Source organism: Ruditapes philippinarum, unplaced genomic scaffold (assembly GCF_026571515.1).
Source record: "Ruditapes philippinarum isolate M1 unplaced genomic scaffold, ASM2657151v2 ctg2098_1_1_1_1, whole genome shotgun sequence".
Lineage (NCBI taxonomy): Eukaryota > Metazoa > Mollusca > Bivalvia > Venerida > Veneridae > Ruditapes > Ruditapes philippinarum.
In genome coordinates this window covers 242,250-258,805 of record NW_026860044.1, presented here as the reverse complement: position 1 = coordinate 258,805, position 16,556 = coordinate 242,250, and the positions used below count along the sequence as shown (strand labels likewise).

Genomic DNA, 16,556 nt, shown 5'->3' with positions numbered 1-16,556 from the left:
CAAATACATATACGGTAAGTGGCAGTGGTGATAAAGACAGGGTCAATTCTTTGAGACCATCCGGCAGCCATGGTAAAGATGATGAAATCTCACAGGTGGGCAAGGTTGAAAACTCAATGGTTTGTGAAGATGTATTGTTAAATACAGGATGCTGTGTGCTGGAAGATAATTATTACAGTCAACAGTTGAGGGCAGTAGATATCATAGAGGATGAAGGCGAAAGTTCAAAGGTCACAGGTAAAATAGGTGAGAGTTCAGACTTAGCAGGGGGTCAAGCAAGTTCAAGTTTACATATTATGAACAAAGGTACAATTCTTCAACAAAGGTCAAACACAGATATTGTAAATCTACAGGCTACTGATATAGATATCAAACCTATATATGATGCTAAGATTTTAAACCCTACTGAAAGACCACCTTTAAAAGAGATATCAATTACTGGGCCAGCAACTAAACATTATTGGTTGCTGTGGGCTTCACTAGAGATTATTGATGGTATACTCTATAAGCAATTTTGTCCTAAGAATGGTAGCGAACCTGTATTGCAAATTTTAGTTCCTAGGGCTTTGAAGAATGAAGTCTTACATGAAGTTCATGGTGCAGTTTTAGGTGGACATTTTGGGTGTAAAAAGACCTATCAGAAATTAAAAATGAAGTATTATTGGTTTGAAATGAAGGAAGATGCAAACAATTGGGTACTCAAGTGTGATATTTGTGAATCCAATAAACGTCCAGCCAGGAAAGCTAAAGCACCTTTGGGAAATTTAACTGTGGGTGGAGTTATGGAATGTTTAGCTACAGATATTTTGGGTCCTTTTCCTTTGACGCCTCGAGGCAACAGGTTTATATTAGTTGTTACAGATCATTTTTCAAAATGGGTTGAGATATTTGCTGTCCCTGACCAGACAGCCAAGACTACAGCTAATGTTATTTTAAATGAGGTTATTTCACGTTATGGGTCACCAATTTCCTTACATAGTGACCTTGGGAGTAACTTTGAGAGTAAAATTTTTGCTGAACTTTGTACTTTAATGGAGGTTCGCAAGACTCGGACCTCGGTCAAGAATCCAAAATGTAATGGTCAAGCTGAGAGATTTAATGCCGTACTAGTTCGCATGATTAAGGCTTATCTTAAAGGGGAACAAACAGATTGGGACTTAAACTTAGGATGTCTTGCTGCTGCATATAGGGCTACGCCACATAGCTCTACTGGTATGACTCCAAACATGTTAATGCTAGGTCGTCAGGTTCGAATCCCGGCAGAATTGTCAAGAAACATTTATGACGATGGTAAGTCTGCAACATCTTATGGTGAGTATGCAGAAAATTTGCGCCAGAGAATGTATGTGGCACATCAGTTAGCTAGACAGAATCTTGGTAAGGCATCACTTCGAAACAAGTACAGCTACGATGTTAAACTTTCAGAAAATAAATACAAGATAGGAGACTGTGCATGGTACTTTCATGAATCTAGGTTCCCTGGGGTGTGTCCTAAATTGCAAAAATTATACAAGCTCTGTGTAATTGCAAAGCGTGTTAACATTCAGGAGGGAGCAGGATCGACAGAGGGACCGGGAGGAGCGTAAGACACAGGGGAGGAGGGACAGATCGAGGTCGAGGCATTGAAAGTTCATTGAATTGTTATAAAGGAATCAATAAATCATGAGAATCTGCTTGTATTATTGATTTAATATCTTTTATAAATGTTTGATTATAAGGTTATAATAAACATTTCTAGCAGGGGGTAGATGTGGGGCCCATGATGTCATCACAAAGACGAGAAATGATAAATTTTGATCAACTATCTTATACAGTCCGAATCCAGCCCTATCCGAAAATATGGCATGCAAGCTGTCAGTCACAGAAATTATATCATAATTACTTGGTTCTACATTAAAGTACAGGTTTAATTCAATCAATTACCGGTCATTGAAGATACCTGGGGTGTAATTGTACACTGTCAACACTTAGAAATTCTGTTTTATCTGTGTAATTAATATTCATCGCTCTTCGTAAGATTTGCGGGTGTCTTGGTTGAAATTGTTGGAGTTTACGACATTCCGTTAATGAAATACCCCTTCCGGGAATCGGTAAAACTTATCATGCAGGCTTTAAATATTATTTCATACATTGTCTATTGTTATTTTTGCTATATATATGTAGGAAGATTTATTTTAGAAACAGCAACATGGTCTTTGAGTAATGTACATGCAAGTTTAATTTAGATTTGGCTCATTAAAATTTTATCGAGGAATGGCGGAACAGCGACCTTCCAGTTTCCAACGATTCCTGCAGAGCTTTCCTGCAATTCCAGCATCGTATGATATAAAAGCTCGAGCGCGCCCTTGATCGACCTCTTGCACGCCTAAAAATTGTTAGGGTTATTCCACGAGAGTGATTTCTAGAAATTTCAGACTAATTTTTGTTGTTTCTTGACTGCCTGTGTAACCGGATACAGACGAAAGTGAAAGTAAGGATGGCGTTCGATGTTTGGATTCACCAGTTGGAAGTTCCATGGTTCAGTTAAGTTGTTTCTTGTTCATTTTTATTTTGTTTTAGAAGAAGATGCTGACGGACGCTAAAGATGGCCGATGACCTTCATATTTTCTTAGAAGTTTTGATCTCAATTAGGGACTATTTTTTTGTGTGATGCGGCTGACCAATCAGAATCCAGGGCGTGGATGGCGTTTGTTATTGTTTACATTTTGCACGTGTTATATTTTTTTTATGAAGATAGAGAGAAGAATGTACATGCAGAAAGGAACGAGTTGGACAAGAAGCCATTTTAGTCAAGAAATCTTTTACAGTTTGACAGTTCAGTTGATGTTCATGCTGAAAATTTGATAAAACTTCATAAGCTGTATTAGAAGAGATAATTTTCATCTAAATATATATTAATTAGGGTTTTTGGAATGGAAATCATTCATGAGTTATGCTCATGTCTCAGTCCTTCCTGTAATTTATAAGTCTACTTAAAGAATGTTATATTTGATACTGAAATCAAGAAGAGATTTATGCTTGTGTTCCTGCTTAAAGTTGCTTTTAATGTGTGAGCAGTGGTATATAAGTGTCTCACTTATCTCACTCTCACTGTGTATGTCTCTGCATGGCTTTTAGTGTAAGAGCAGTTGTATATGAGCTTATATATATCATCTCACTCTCTTTTGCATGTGCTTATGTTTGAGCAGTGATATATGAGTATTTTACTCATCACACTCTCATGTCTGCGCAGTTTAGATGAGTTATGCTTATCTATGTGCTTATATATATTTTATCCAGTATAATGATGACCTAGATCTTGACCAACATATATGAAGCTGATGTCTATAAGAAGTCACAGATTACAGACACAGATATAAACGATTTATGAAATTTATATGTACACATTTTTTTTTTTGAAGATATTTTTTCAATTATATTGTTGAAACTTAACATGATATGGCTTTTACTTCATCCCTCATTTCTCTCATTTATCACACTTAGGTTATTAAGGGTGTTGGGGTCTGGCTCCTTAAGCTTGATTGCTTAAGACGCCTTGCATGGACTAGGATTTGAACCATATTTGAAGTTATTTCTTAGTTCCGGCCCCACTGGACCCTGACAGTATATGTACTTTAACTTACTTTACACGTTTTTATTGATTTTTATTATCCAATATATAGTTCAATTAATAGTGCAAGCTAATTCATTAAATTTGATAAGGCAATAAAGGTTGTTTATATATATATAAAAGAAACAAAAACAAACAAACAAAAAACACCACGGTAAATATGGTATAAGACCAATTTCAGTCATCTAAAAATGACTGCAATTTTAAAAAGAAATAGTAATTCATTGTTATATAATATTTTGCAACAACACAAGAAAAAATATGTCAGGTTACAACAGTGTCTGGTGACAAGCGTTGTTTTGACTGAAATTCTCATTTACAATAAAAACATCACAAATGATTAGATATGGCCTTCATATTGTAACAGTTGAGTGAGTTTTTCAAAAGTGCATATTGAATTTCTTAGTATCATTACATTTCACTTGTTTTCAAGTTTGACAATCCTAAGTAATATACAAGTTAAATGTCAATGCTGCACATCAAAGACGCCGCCTAATGATGTGAACAGGTAATGCACAAAATCAGCCTTGAAAATCGTTCTCTATTACAGTTGAATATCCGAAGCATACACTAGTCAAATTTTTTCTCCATGTCTTTGGTATGTGCTCGTTGTATAATAATAACGTTGCATATTTTTGTGAAAATGTAGAACCTTATGCATGAATTCCCAAAGTAATGCCTTGTCTGAAATTCTGAAATGTTAATCTGTTGCGACAAAGATTGAAAGGTCTTGTCGAAGCCAAATAAATTGGATAACAAGTAAAATTGAAATGATTGGTATACTTCAAATAAATTCAAGACAAAGATAGAGGTAAAAAATATCTTCGTACCGCCGAGAATATGTCAATTTAAATATTGATGCGAATTGCATAATTTTCGAATGATTTTTAGGACGAACTGTTCTGTTATTTTACACATGGCAGAAATATGTATGTAATTTCAAAGAATAGCTATGAATAAATTGTTAAATATAATCAATTCTTAGTTTCGTATTGTTAGATTAAACTAATTGATTGAACACAAGATTGCATATTTGCCTCACGGGTGTGTGAGCTAAGCCTACTTTCTTTACGATTGAGAGAGAAACGCCTCACTGATAGTAGGCGTGGTTTAGGCTTTGTAACTTGGAATTTGATGATTCGTCCTAATGTTGCAGGGAAGTGATATTGATTATAGTTGTCCTTGTTTACTTACCTCCGTCAACGAAGACTAAATGCTAGCAAACAGAGTCAGCATCATATTAAATTTGGTGACAATTTAAAGGCGGAGCCGTACTTAAACAGAGGCGGAGCCATGCAGTGAGTGACACTGTCTCAGGCGTTACCTCTCTCAAATGTTAAGTTTTAGAACGGTCGACTATAGACTGGCTCATTGGCACGTTATTTTAGTTAAATAAAATAAGATAATGATAAAAAAAATATGACATTCAGACACGGCACTATCACTTCAGTTAAAAGTTAATTTTAATTCCTTAAAGCTCAGTGACAGGATGTACATAAAAACAATTATTCTTATAAGAAAATTTGAAAACAGTGTGATTTTGTTAAAACAAAAAGAAGGTACACAAAATCAAGTCTAAAATTTTACCCATTGCTGTATAGACGAATGCATATCTACAAGATGCCGCGTGCAGCGAGGCGTCTAAAAACGCATCTGTTACAAACGAATAGTTATTCTCGTCACACACACTGTTTTTAGAAATTTTGTTTTTCAATTGGTACAAAACATCACCTGATTATTTGATTCAGTGTATCAAGGATGAAAGTATAAAATCAAAGGAAACTAGGATGATACAACAAGACTCGGATTAACTGCCCAAATAGTGAACACGGTGAGGCCCTTTATCTTTTATTTTATTCATTTATTAATTCATATATTCATTTCAGACATAGACTCATCAAAATGTAGCATACGATCTTTAAAAGTCTTTGTTTCATTGATGTTTTTTTTTCGAAATGTATTTTATTCATTTACAATGAATTTAAAACTACAGTGACAAATGAAGAACGTTGCTTGTAACTTTTGACACGACTACTCGCCAGTTTCCTTTATATCTCGTAAATGCTTAATATTATTCTACATGTTCTACTTTCCGGGAGGTCAATATGGCGAATATACACTCATTTCCTAATGATAGAGAATTTTTATTTAAAATAGGCAATGAAATGTTGATTTTGTTGTTGTTGTTGTTTTCCTCAAATCAAGTTCATTGTATGGACGTTAAGATAATTTGTTGGTTTTATTTGAGATTGGTTAATTATTTACCTGACCAACGATATAGAATCTTGTAAATTCTTGTCTTATTTATTACAATTGTTATTGTTTTGTCTTATTTATCACTTTAAGTTTTAAATGAAATATGTCCATGCCAAATAATGAAAAAAAAAGAAACAAAAATAATGATAACAGGAAAAAACATGCATCTAAAAATAATTTGACTCCAAACAACTTGCATGATAATTTTGGCACTCTTTTCAGAATTCAATTAAATGATAAAGTATTTAGTGCGAAACTAAGAAGTTAAATTTTTTGTCCGTTTTGAAATTGCGTAAATTTGTCATGATCAAATTTACGCAAACATCTGTTAACGAGCTTAAATGTTTATAACTAAAACATAAAAAGTAATGTTACAATGGGATGTATTAGTTGAAACAACCAGGTTGTTCGGAAGAATGTGCTGACGATGCAGTGCTGTTCACACAAGATTCTTCAATACTCCAAAGCAAGTTGTTTGTAAAGGAAAGACTATAACACACGGACATTAAAAATAAATACCTCAATAAACCAAAGAAAGTTATTTGAAAATGTTTTCTATATTACTTTTAAATTCTAATTTAATTATACCGTAATAGATATTGCCACAACATTTGAGGATAGCTGTTTAAAAAAACTACTATATTTTCGACTCGAAACTAAAAATATACCTTTATGATTTATCAGAGACTAAACTTTCAATTGCTTTATTCAGATCCGAAACTTTATTGCACAGGTAGAATTATTGTTTGTGAAATATACTGTTGTTATTTTTTTTTGTATTTTACTATCACTCATTATTTACAGATCCTGTAACTTTTTTATGGTTTTATGTTATAATTATGATGCCCAAATGAAGATTTATCAATATTGTTAGTTCTAAAAAGCATTATTTATAAAGATATTATCGAATTTACATTTCATGTAAATAAGGGAAAGTAATTAGAAATTAATTTTTATAAAGTCTAAGCCAAAATTTTTAATGAGAAATGTATCCATATATTTTAATGATAAAATATTATGCGTCTAACAATTGTTAGAACATATTTAACATATTCTCGGATGTTTGAAAATTGTTTTAGAATAATGATAATATATAAAATTTCACTTTACAATTACAAAATACAGGATCTTTGATTTTACCCATTAAATATGGTGCTTTATCAGTCAAGCATGTAACATATTTGTTAAGAAAATAAATATAAAAGTGGGTAGACTCAAATCTCGTATAAAGTTTTATTTGGTAGTCAGCTATTCATTTCATTATCAGAAATTATCTAATTATGTTTTCTCAAGATGGATGTGAAAATCATGTATTGAACTGCATCATGCACCTTTAAATTAGTCATTGTATTACTGCGCGCTGTACAAATTGCAACTGCGCAACAAATTAAAGTTTTCGTAAACATTTTTTATGGTAAAAATCAATACACAATGTTTTTATGTTTCATGAAAATATATTCCATTTTTCACCCAAACGAAAAAATATCCTCTTACTATTACAACAACATATACAGCATTCTTATTGTATTTTTATACAGTATAAATATGTACAGTTCCTGAATTTGTATACGGACAGAAATTATGTGCAACATAACAAAATTTACACTAAACAGTATATTTTGTCATCCGTTTTGCGAATTCAAATAATGAAACGTTTTGTACTTTCAGACAAATATTTGATTTGATTGCACCCTTTGTTTTTCTGTGTGGATATTTCCAATCAGGCGAACATGTCGATGCTAATATATACTACCTTGGTAATTATATTAGTTTTGTGTCAATTAAGTGAATCTCTTATTCTCTACACTGATTTGTTGTTCACATATGTATTCTTAATTAACCTGTAAGCGATATTAGAAATATTACGAATGTTGACGTTTTCATAGGCTGTCATGTTATAGAAAATATTTGAAATGATATTTGATGAGGCCAAAGCTGCAACAATTTAATAGCTTGCTGATAGGGAACTAGAGTTATTACCCTTGGAACTCAATATATATGACATAACAATCATAATAATGTTTCCAAATAAAATTTTGTTTGAATAAATTGACAAAGTTTCTTATATACCAGATATATGTGTTGGTTTTAACCGTTATGAAAACAACAGAATCAAGCAAGTTACTTCAATCTGGAAAGGAAAAATGTGTCGAACATTCTGATGTAAGCGTTTGTTTGTTTTGTTATCGCTTATTCTAAAATAGCTTCTTTTTAATAACTAAAGCAATTTATATTTTAACAAGTCATTTTAAAAACTACACTTTTTTCAAAAATTTAATACTCAAAGCCTCAACATATACCGAATAGTATTTGTACATTATATGTACTGAAATACTGAAGTATGTACGTTATTTCAAAAAGTAAAAGACCATTACATGTATTTCACTTTAACATATATTGCTCGAATAACGTTAATCTATATTTAACGAAATGATTGGTCAAAATCATGATAAATGACCTTTCTAAACGTTAACTAAACTGTAACAAATAAAACAGTGAAACTAATTCAAAAGACATTATTTCTTTACAAAGTAAGATATGGTTAGAATACGCGTTTGCCTAAAATTAATGATTTAACTTTCTCAAATGAAAATACAAACTTAAACCATATAATTAAATATTTGATATAACCAATGCCTCATTATATGCTAACTTGTAGATGTTTATTTTTTATCATATGGTATGGTTAAAATTTAAATAAAAGGTACAGGTTTACTTTGAATTAAAACTATCAAACATTATGGTTTAAGTTTTAAAAATATGGCATAGGTTAACTTAAATATTGAAGGATATTATTTATCTTTTAAAGTAATTGATACTTTTTCAATCATTTTTTATTTTAATTTGGTCATCTTCAATCAGTTTATTATTGCAGTGTCCTGTCGGAAGTGCATGCATGTCATCAGATTTTGGAAAAGCAAAAGGAGGTGCTTTAAAGAAATGTATTCCTTGTAAGTAATGCTTGTCAGATACTTTAGTAAGCTATTCACTTTTTCGGCTATTCCTTATTCTTGCTGATGCATTATTTTCATTATCTTTTCAGAAAATCACCTGAAGATATATTCGACCACTTAAACACATTCATGTTACATAATTATATATTACAATATAACATGTGTTTTGGGGGCGTGAGGATTCAATCATAAACAAATCGGTAACAAATGGAAAACTTCGTTACTTTCCGTTGGAACGTTTTTAAGAAAGCGACAAGATTGAAAAATAATTACTGAACGATCAGTTTCTTTTTCTATAATGTTTCTCATTCTGTGGTATTTAAGATGTCTTTACATCAATCAAATGAATAGACAAGTTTGGAATGAACAGTTTATAAAGCTCCATGCCTCCAACCACAATATTTGAAGAAAATCAAACTTGAGTAAAATTTGTACCATTTGCGCCAAATAATCTCCGTTGCGTTATTTAGTCATACCGGTTCAAAAGTTTAAGTTTTGGTACGCAGTTCATTCGGTCATATGATAGTGCATGGTGATATTGTAGGTATAATGTTCACTGTTAGTATTTATCGCAACATAAAATAGTAAAACACTATTCAGAAAAGAATACGGTAATCGACTTATACAATTTAAAAGATTAAAACGGAATGAAACAGCCACGTAGCACTAAGTAACGTAAATGATATATTCCGATTATTCTATGTACCGATTTGTTCACACTGATGTTTATTTTTCGTTAAAGTTAAGTCGTATTTTGAAACGGAGCATGCGCAAAACAATATTTGCAGACTGCTCCTAATGAGTTTACGCTTTAAAAGAGATTCATTCACTTAAATCAGATACGCAAAAATGGATGCCGCCAGCAATCAGTCTGATCACTGTGGAGAGGTCTTATGACCTCTCCAATAAGAGCATCAGTCTATAATAAATGATGTGTCAGTTAAACACTTATTTTTTCTGCATGACCAACTTTGAACTTGCTTAATTTTGACTTTACTGTTTTCTTTTTAAATATTTGTTCTTTCTTATTAGGCTCATGTGCTGAACCAAGTCAATGTTATTTTGATGACAGGATGACACAATGTAACTGTTCAGGATCCGGCTTTACTGGCAGCAACTGTACAATAAGTAAAAGTTTTGTCATAAACCAATTAAACTTTGTGTGGCCTTTTTATATCAAAGCGTCGTTGCTTCTAGCATCATTGAAATTAATTACGCTTAAGATATCATCACATTATTTAAGACACGTTAGTTGAATAAGAAATATACACCTGGAACTAAGTTAAGCACACCCGGCATTTTGACATTAACACGATTGTAATTAAAATTTTATTTGGGCAATGTTGCAATTCATCTGTAGTCAATCTGCAACAACCGGAACAAGCTCTGCATCAATAATTGCACAATTTACCTCACATTAGACGCCTTACTGGTAGTATGAGGAGAAGCGTTCAGGTTATTATCCGGGCAGGTGGCGCTTACAGACGTTATTACATATTTGGCTACATAATGTCAGTTTAGACTACTTTATCGTCAATATTTATAAAAACTATCCACCAGTAAATAGTTTGTAAAACACCCTACTTAATATAAACACTTACATTGTTGGTAAAAAGCAACACATTTGCTTATGCTTCGATAATTTGGTTAAGAATAAACTCATAATTTTACTGGTTTATGATTTCTAAATTGGTATGGCTACTAATCAAATTTCTATTTCTTAGCTCAATTAAGTCGTCATCTCAGTTGTGCTTAACTTATTTCCAGGTGTATATTATAATTTTAAGAAATTAGAAATATTTATTTGAGTTACTTGCAAGGGAAGAATAAATACTATTAAAAATAAATAACCTTAGGTTTTCCTTATCAAGTAAGCCTGGAAAGTTGCAATGTGACTTTTGGTTAGTTTGTGCTACATAAAAATGAAAACGAAAAAAATTGTAACTTTAAAACAGTATTTATTCATAGCATATTGATAACATTTAGATATCGATGAATGTGTTTTTATGGCATGTTTGAACGGGGGCACATGCAATGACGGGGTCAACATCTACACTTGCACCTGTGAGCCCGGATATAGCGGACAGAATTGTGAAATAAGTATATATTTTTCACACCATTTCATTATTCATTCCAATGCTTAACAAAATGATATATTTTATTCAATGTAAATGAGTTAATGGTCCTTGCTATTTTCCGTGTTATAGTTTTGTCTTGAACATAACAGGAACAATTTTTGTGACATCAATTTGACACTTTGGAAGTACAAAAATTCATTACAAAGGAGCTCTGTATACATGTATATTAATTATTTACAATTGGTTTTAGAGCTACTGTCCATTTTTCTTGCAATAATTTTGGCGAAACGCCGATGGCTCTACTCGGTTGCCCGTTCCTGCATGCCATTATACGCGGAGGGGAACCTTAGGTCTTCTTCCTTGTCAAGTAAACCTGAATGTTCCCATTTGACATTTACTATTTTTGTGCCACTTAAAAATGAAAACGAAAAAAAATAGTTACTTTAAACGTTATTAATTCATAGCATGTTGATAAACATTTAGATATCGATGACTGTGTTGATATGCCATGTTTGAACGGGGGCACATGCAATGACGGGGTCAACAGCTACAGTTGCACCTGTGAGCCCGGATATACCGGACAGAATTGTAAAATAGGTATATGTATTTTCACCATTTTATAATATACCCTTCCGCTTAACAAATGATAAATATTCCTTTCGTGTGAATGACTAAATGGTCATTGCTTATTTTTCGTGTTTAAGTTTTGTCATAAACATAACTGGAACAATTTTTGACACATCAATTTGAAACTTTCGGAGTAAAAAGATCATTACATAGGAGTTCTGTCTGTTTACAAAATATTAATTATTTACAATTGGTTTTAGAGCTTCTGTGTTTTTTTCCTTGCAATAATTTTGGCGGAACGCCGATGGCTCTTATCAAGTAAACTTGGAAAGTAATCTTATGAAATTTACTGTGTTTGTGCAACGTAAAAATAAAAACAAAAAATAGAAACTTGCAATTATAATCATTATATGTTCATAGCATATTTATAAACATTTAGATATCGATGACTGTGTTGGTATGCCATGTTTGAACGGGGGTACATGCAGAGATCGGGTCAACAGCTACGTTTGCGCCTGTCAGCCCGGGTTTACTGGACAGAACTGCGAAAGTACATGTTTTTCTCACCATAATATTTTATTTTTAATGTTAAGCTCTGAACACAATTCACAATTCGGTCAAATAGAATGTTCGCTATTTATAGGCGTTTGTCTGTGCGTTTATTTTTATTTTTTTAAAATGGGCCATTATTTTACTCTCACTATCGAGAACTTAAAATTATATTAGTTATAAAAATATCCACTTGCCTATCATCGGTCAAGGGACTTACATGTAAGGAAGCTATCCAGCTAGCTTATCGAACATCAGTGGATCTATTCAGGTTTCCGTTTATTTCTGAGATCATGCTCGAAGGGGCACCTGATGTCTGTAAGTAAAGTTAAGCAAAATTTGAACGATACAGTCGTCGTTGCGACGGTCACAGGACGCGCAAATAAAAAGTTAATCATGGTGTTTTATTTGGACTATTTTCATTTATATAATATATAATCTTAATATTTTATATAATATATTTAGAAAAAATAATAATACATTTATAAGTAGTTATTCTACTTGTTAAAAATGTAATCATGTAATTTTTAACAAAGTGTGAGGAAGACATTCAGATAGCTTACGGAACATCAGTGGTTCTGCCCAGGTGCCCGTTCGTGCCTGCAATAATGCATGCATGGAAGGGCATCTGAAGTCTTCCTGCACAAGTAAAGCTGGAACGTCCTCATATGACATACTGTACCGGCGTGACGTAAAACCCAATCAAACAAACTAATAAATAAACAAAGTATTTTCAGTCAAATACAGCAAATTTACACCAGTAATATAATATACATGTATGTATATAAGATGCATAACTCCTTAAATTGTTGAGTCTAAATGTTTAAGTTTTAAAATCCCCGAGCACCTTAAACAGAATTTTCGTCAGTTCTTAATATACAAGCAGTCCTTTTAAAGATAAACACATGTAAACATAGGTAAACTGCCAGTGATTAACCAGATTATTACAATTAAGCTGATACGCATTATTTTTAATGATAGGATATCTCCGTTTGACACTATAGCCCAGTAAGTAAGACAGCTTCTTAATATGAAAATGAATTCAACTAGTGATTTCGAAATCTGGTGGAAACTGTTTAATTTTATTCTTATTTTCAAGTTTTTATTCTGTATTATATTGCTTACTTCTGAGACAAAATAAATCTGTCATAACGCATATGAACTTAAAGCTTGTACTTTTGTCTCTCCTAAAATTTGTGAAAATATTCATACATTAATGATAAGAAATGGAAAAAAATGAAATGAGGATAGAAACTAGATGAAGATACTGAGTTTCAAAAGTGCAATGATAAAAACTAAATGAGATGAAATTAAAAAACGCATTATGATAATGTTGTTTTTTGGAAATCATATGGGAGCAAAAAACATAAAGTGGGTTCCTTCAAAGTTTATTACTCTACCTATTGAGCTATTGCGACATTTATTTCTCACTTTTCTCAAATTATCAGTGCAACATTTGATTTACCTATAAAGTTTTAACATGGAGTGTTCCGTACTATTAATAAATATGAAGAAAGCTCGGAATATAATAATTTTATTTTCTTGTTTTACAGTTATTGATGATTGTGTATCTATGCCTTGTGCGAATAACGGGTCATGTATCGATGGGGTAGACGAGGTCACCTGTATTTGTACAGGACAATTTACAGGACAATATTGCGAAACTTGCGTGCCTTATAATCGTAAAAATATACATATAGTTCATTGTTTAAATATTGACAAAAATAATTTTTCCTTAGTAATGTAAATTTCTTTAAACTTTTAACATGAAGGGTAAATAATTTTGATCGTTTAAAAGAACATTGAATTGGTAGAAAGTTTAACTTTACCAATGAACTATTCGGCTGTATTTAAAGATCAAAATTAATTTTGTAAATAGGACATTTGTTTACTTCAGCTCTCGTTAATAAGGCTCTTAACAAACCGTCAGATCAGATCAACTTTTATCTTGCAAAATGGTACGCTGAAAAAGCAAATGATGGTAACAATGATGGTGATCTATACCATAACCATTGTCAATATTCCAAATATGAACTAAATCCCTGGTGGGAAGTCGATCTTCTGGACGTATATTGCATTAGTAAAGTTGACGTACAAAACAGAATGGATTGTTGTTGTAAGTAGCTTTCACTGACAGAACATCTTTCTCAGTGACAGAATGAAATTTTGTAGGCCAGCTTATTCACAACTGACACAAAGGAAGAAAATGTTATTGTTTGCTTCCTGTGGATCATACTTTTGTTTGTTATGTAATATGGTATCTGTTTAAAGTCAGATTATGTCTTTTGTTTCGTTTCAAATCATCGTCGTACAATTACACCAAATAGCTTTAAGAAATCACAGTCTAGTGAAACTAAATAAGCAAATATAATAAATCCGAAAATAGAAATTGTTTTCACTTATATTGCTGTTCTCATTGTTCTGGAGATATGAAAATTATTTTGTAGCGGACAGAGCGCAAAATGTCGAGATCTCTGTAGCAGTAACTTACGGTTCATGGACAGTGGTAACATATCAACCTGGTGCAATGGGTCCATTTAGATCCTTTACGTTCGGACCTGTAGAAGCTCAATATGTTAGAGTTACACTCAGAGACATTGAAACATGGTTGCACCTTTGTGAAGTGGAAGTCTATTGGTAATAAAGCTATTTCAAACAATTCATTTCATATCTTTATCTTAAGAGGTTATCTTAATATATCTATTTCTTAAGAGGTTATCTTAGTTAATGCGTAAAACACAATCACAAGATTGTAAAATACATTGATTTAACCCTTAATTTAAGTTATATTTCCTTGAACTTCATTTGTTTTCTTACTTTATGTCGTTTAACAAAAACGTAAGTCCTAAAAGAAGTGTGTTTCCTTTAGTTTTATGATTTTTCTATTAAATGTGTAGTAACAATACAAATTTCAAAGTGATTACAATAAACATTTTGCTACTTTTTAGTTTAGTTGTTTAGTTTATAAAAGTATATAGCTCACGCGGCCACACCCCTAAGATAACTAGTATGATTCTTAAGTCACCCGACCACGCTGCCAAGTTCCAAAGGAGGATAATTATTCAAATGTTTCAATAAAGATAAATCTAAACATTGAAAAAAGTTTAGGGAAATAAGAAACAATAAATTCAAGGGCTGATAGCATTAAATGTTTGTTTATTCTTAGAATATGTAATGTTAAACAGTTTTAAATCTGCCTAGTATGAATACTAGTATTCATAAAAAGATGTAACAATTGTCTTAAAAGATCTATTAGCATGTGCTGTTTTCTCTGGTAGTTTGATTTGATAAACATTAGTGATTACTTTTTTCATTTAAATTGTTGCATATTAATACAATTTAATTTTATTACTTTTTACAGATTTACAGAAAGGCATAGTCAGAACGGAAGCAAACAATTTATATAACGGAGTTTTTACTTAAGTAATGCATAATTTTAAGACAACGATTGTATCACAAAATAGTCTTCAGTATGAAGATGCTGGAGTAATGCAACTTGATAATAATATTGTTTATATGTTTGTTTGTCTATTTTTCTTCGAGTTTAACAACTTTAATTTGTCATGTTTCGATGATCCGTCCACATATCCAACTTTCATAGATAACGTACTGGTCATGATCAATATCCGTGCAAGATACCGACTTGTCCCCTCATAATTGATGATTAAAATATTATACTTAAAGTTTGAAGTAAACTCTTGAAATACAAACGCAGATGGGTTATTAAAAATCAAGAAAATGTTGAAATAAAGATGCTAGATTTATGAATCTTGTAAATTAAAATGTAAGTGTAATATAACAAGGAACATGTTTGTAAAAGTTGAAATTCATCCTTTAAATGACAAAGAAGAAAGAGTAAAATTAGCAAAATTCTAAATCTGAAAGGAATATCATTTTTAAATATCAATGTAAAAGATATGGACCTTGTGGTAGAAGATGTAAATAATGACAAGGAACAACTTTCTTAAGTGTGAAATGAGTCCTATTGATAACATTGCAAAATAAGGGAAAAAATATGTCCAACAGTTCAAAGATCAATTTTAAATCAGCAGTCCTCAAGAATATAACATCTTACTAATTTTTCGATTTCCCTCTTCAAAATCATGTTATACTCATAAAATTACAAGGCTTGAGAATCGGTCACATATAAGACGAAAAAAAAACACAGAGGACTCTTACCGATGAGAACAAAAATAAAAAGACCCAAAAAGTGTCACCACAATTAGCATGTTTCAATAATAAAATCTTTGACATTAATTTATGCTTTGCTGCTGCAAAGAGCACCAGATGACATGACATGCTTTAATCTTGATATGGTTTGTAATTAATGGTTATTGGCCAAATTATGATATATGAATAAATAATATTCTTAATATTTTCTGACAAGGAAAACGTTCGCATGGCTTCTGGAAATTATTTTAAATGTTTTACTACGCACATGTTACATGCATTGAATTTATGAGGCAAGTGTGCATTTGCCGAATGTTCCACTACCTTTAATTGTCTAAGTGTAAGGTGCAAATTGAAGGTATGAATAATGCA

General features: G+C 31.8%; 1 protein-coding gene across 5 annotated transcripts; it reads left to right on the top strand.

Moving 5' to 3' along the window:
• The first annotated feature begins 5,299 nt into the window (after positions 1 to 5,299).
• Positions 5,300 to 15,697, top strand: LOC132758706 (fibropellin-1-like). Of its 5 annotated transcripts, none has more exons than XM_060750404.1 (12): positions 5,300 to 5,441; positions 7,535 to 7,623; positions 7,940 to 8,029; positions 8,742 to 8,817; positions 9,853 to 9,948; positions 10,807 to 10,920; positions 11,382 to 11,449; positions 11,973 to 12,015; positions 13,568 to 13,696; positions 13,912 to 14,130; positions 14,462 to 14,651; positions 15,376 to 15,697. In XM_060750404.1, coding segments are annotated over exons 2-12 (1,053 nt in total). In that variant the 5' UTR covers positions 5,300 to 5,441; positions 7,535 to 7,596; the 3' UTR covers positions 15,377 to 15,697. The 5 variants fall into 5 exon arrangements, with proteins under 5 accessions (XP_060606387.1, XP_060606384.1, XP_060606389.1 ...); XM_060750401.1 differs by having other exon boundaries at positions 11,382 to 11,495; positions 11,905 to 12,015; XM_060750406.1 differs by lacking the exon at positions 10,807 to 10,920.
• Positions 15,698 to 16,556: the final 859 nt, after the last annotated feature.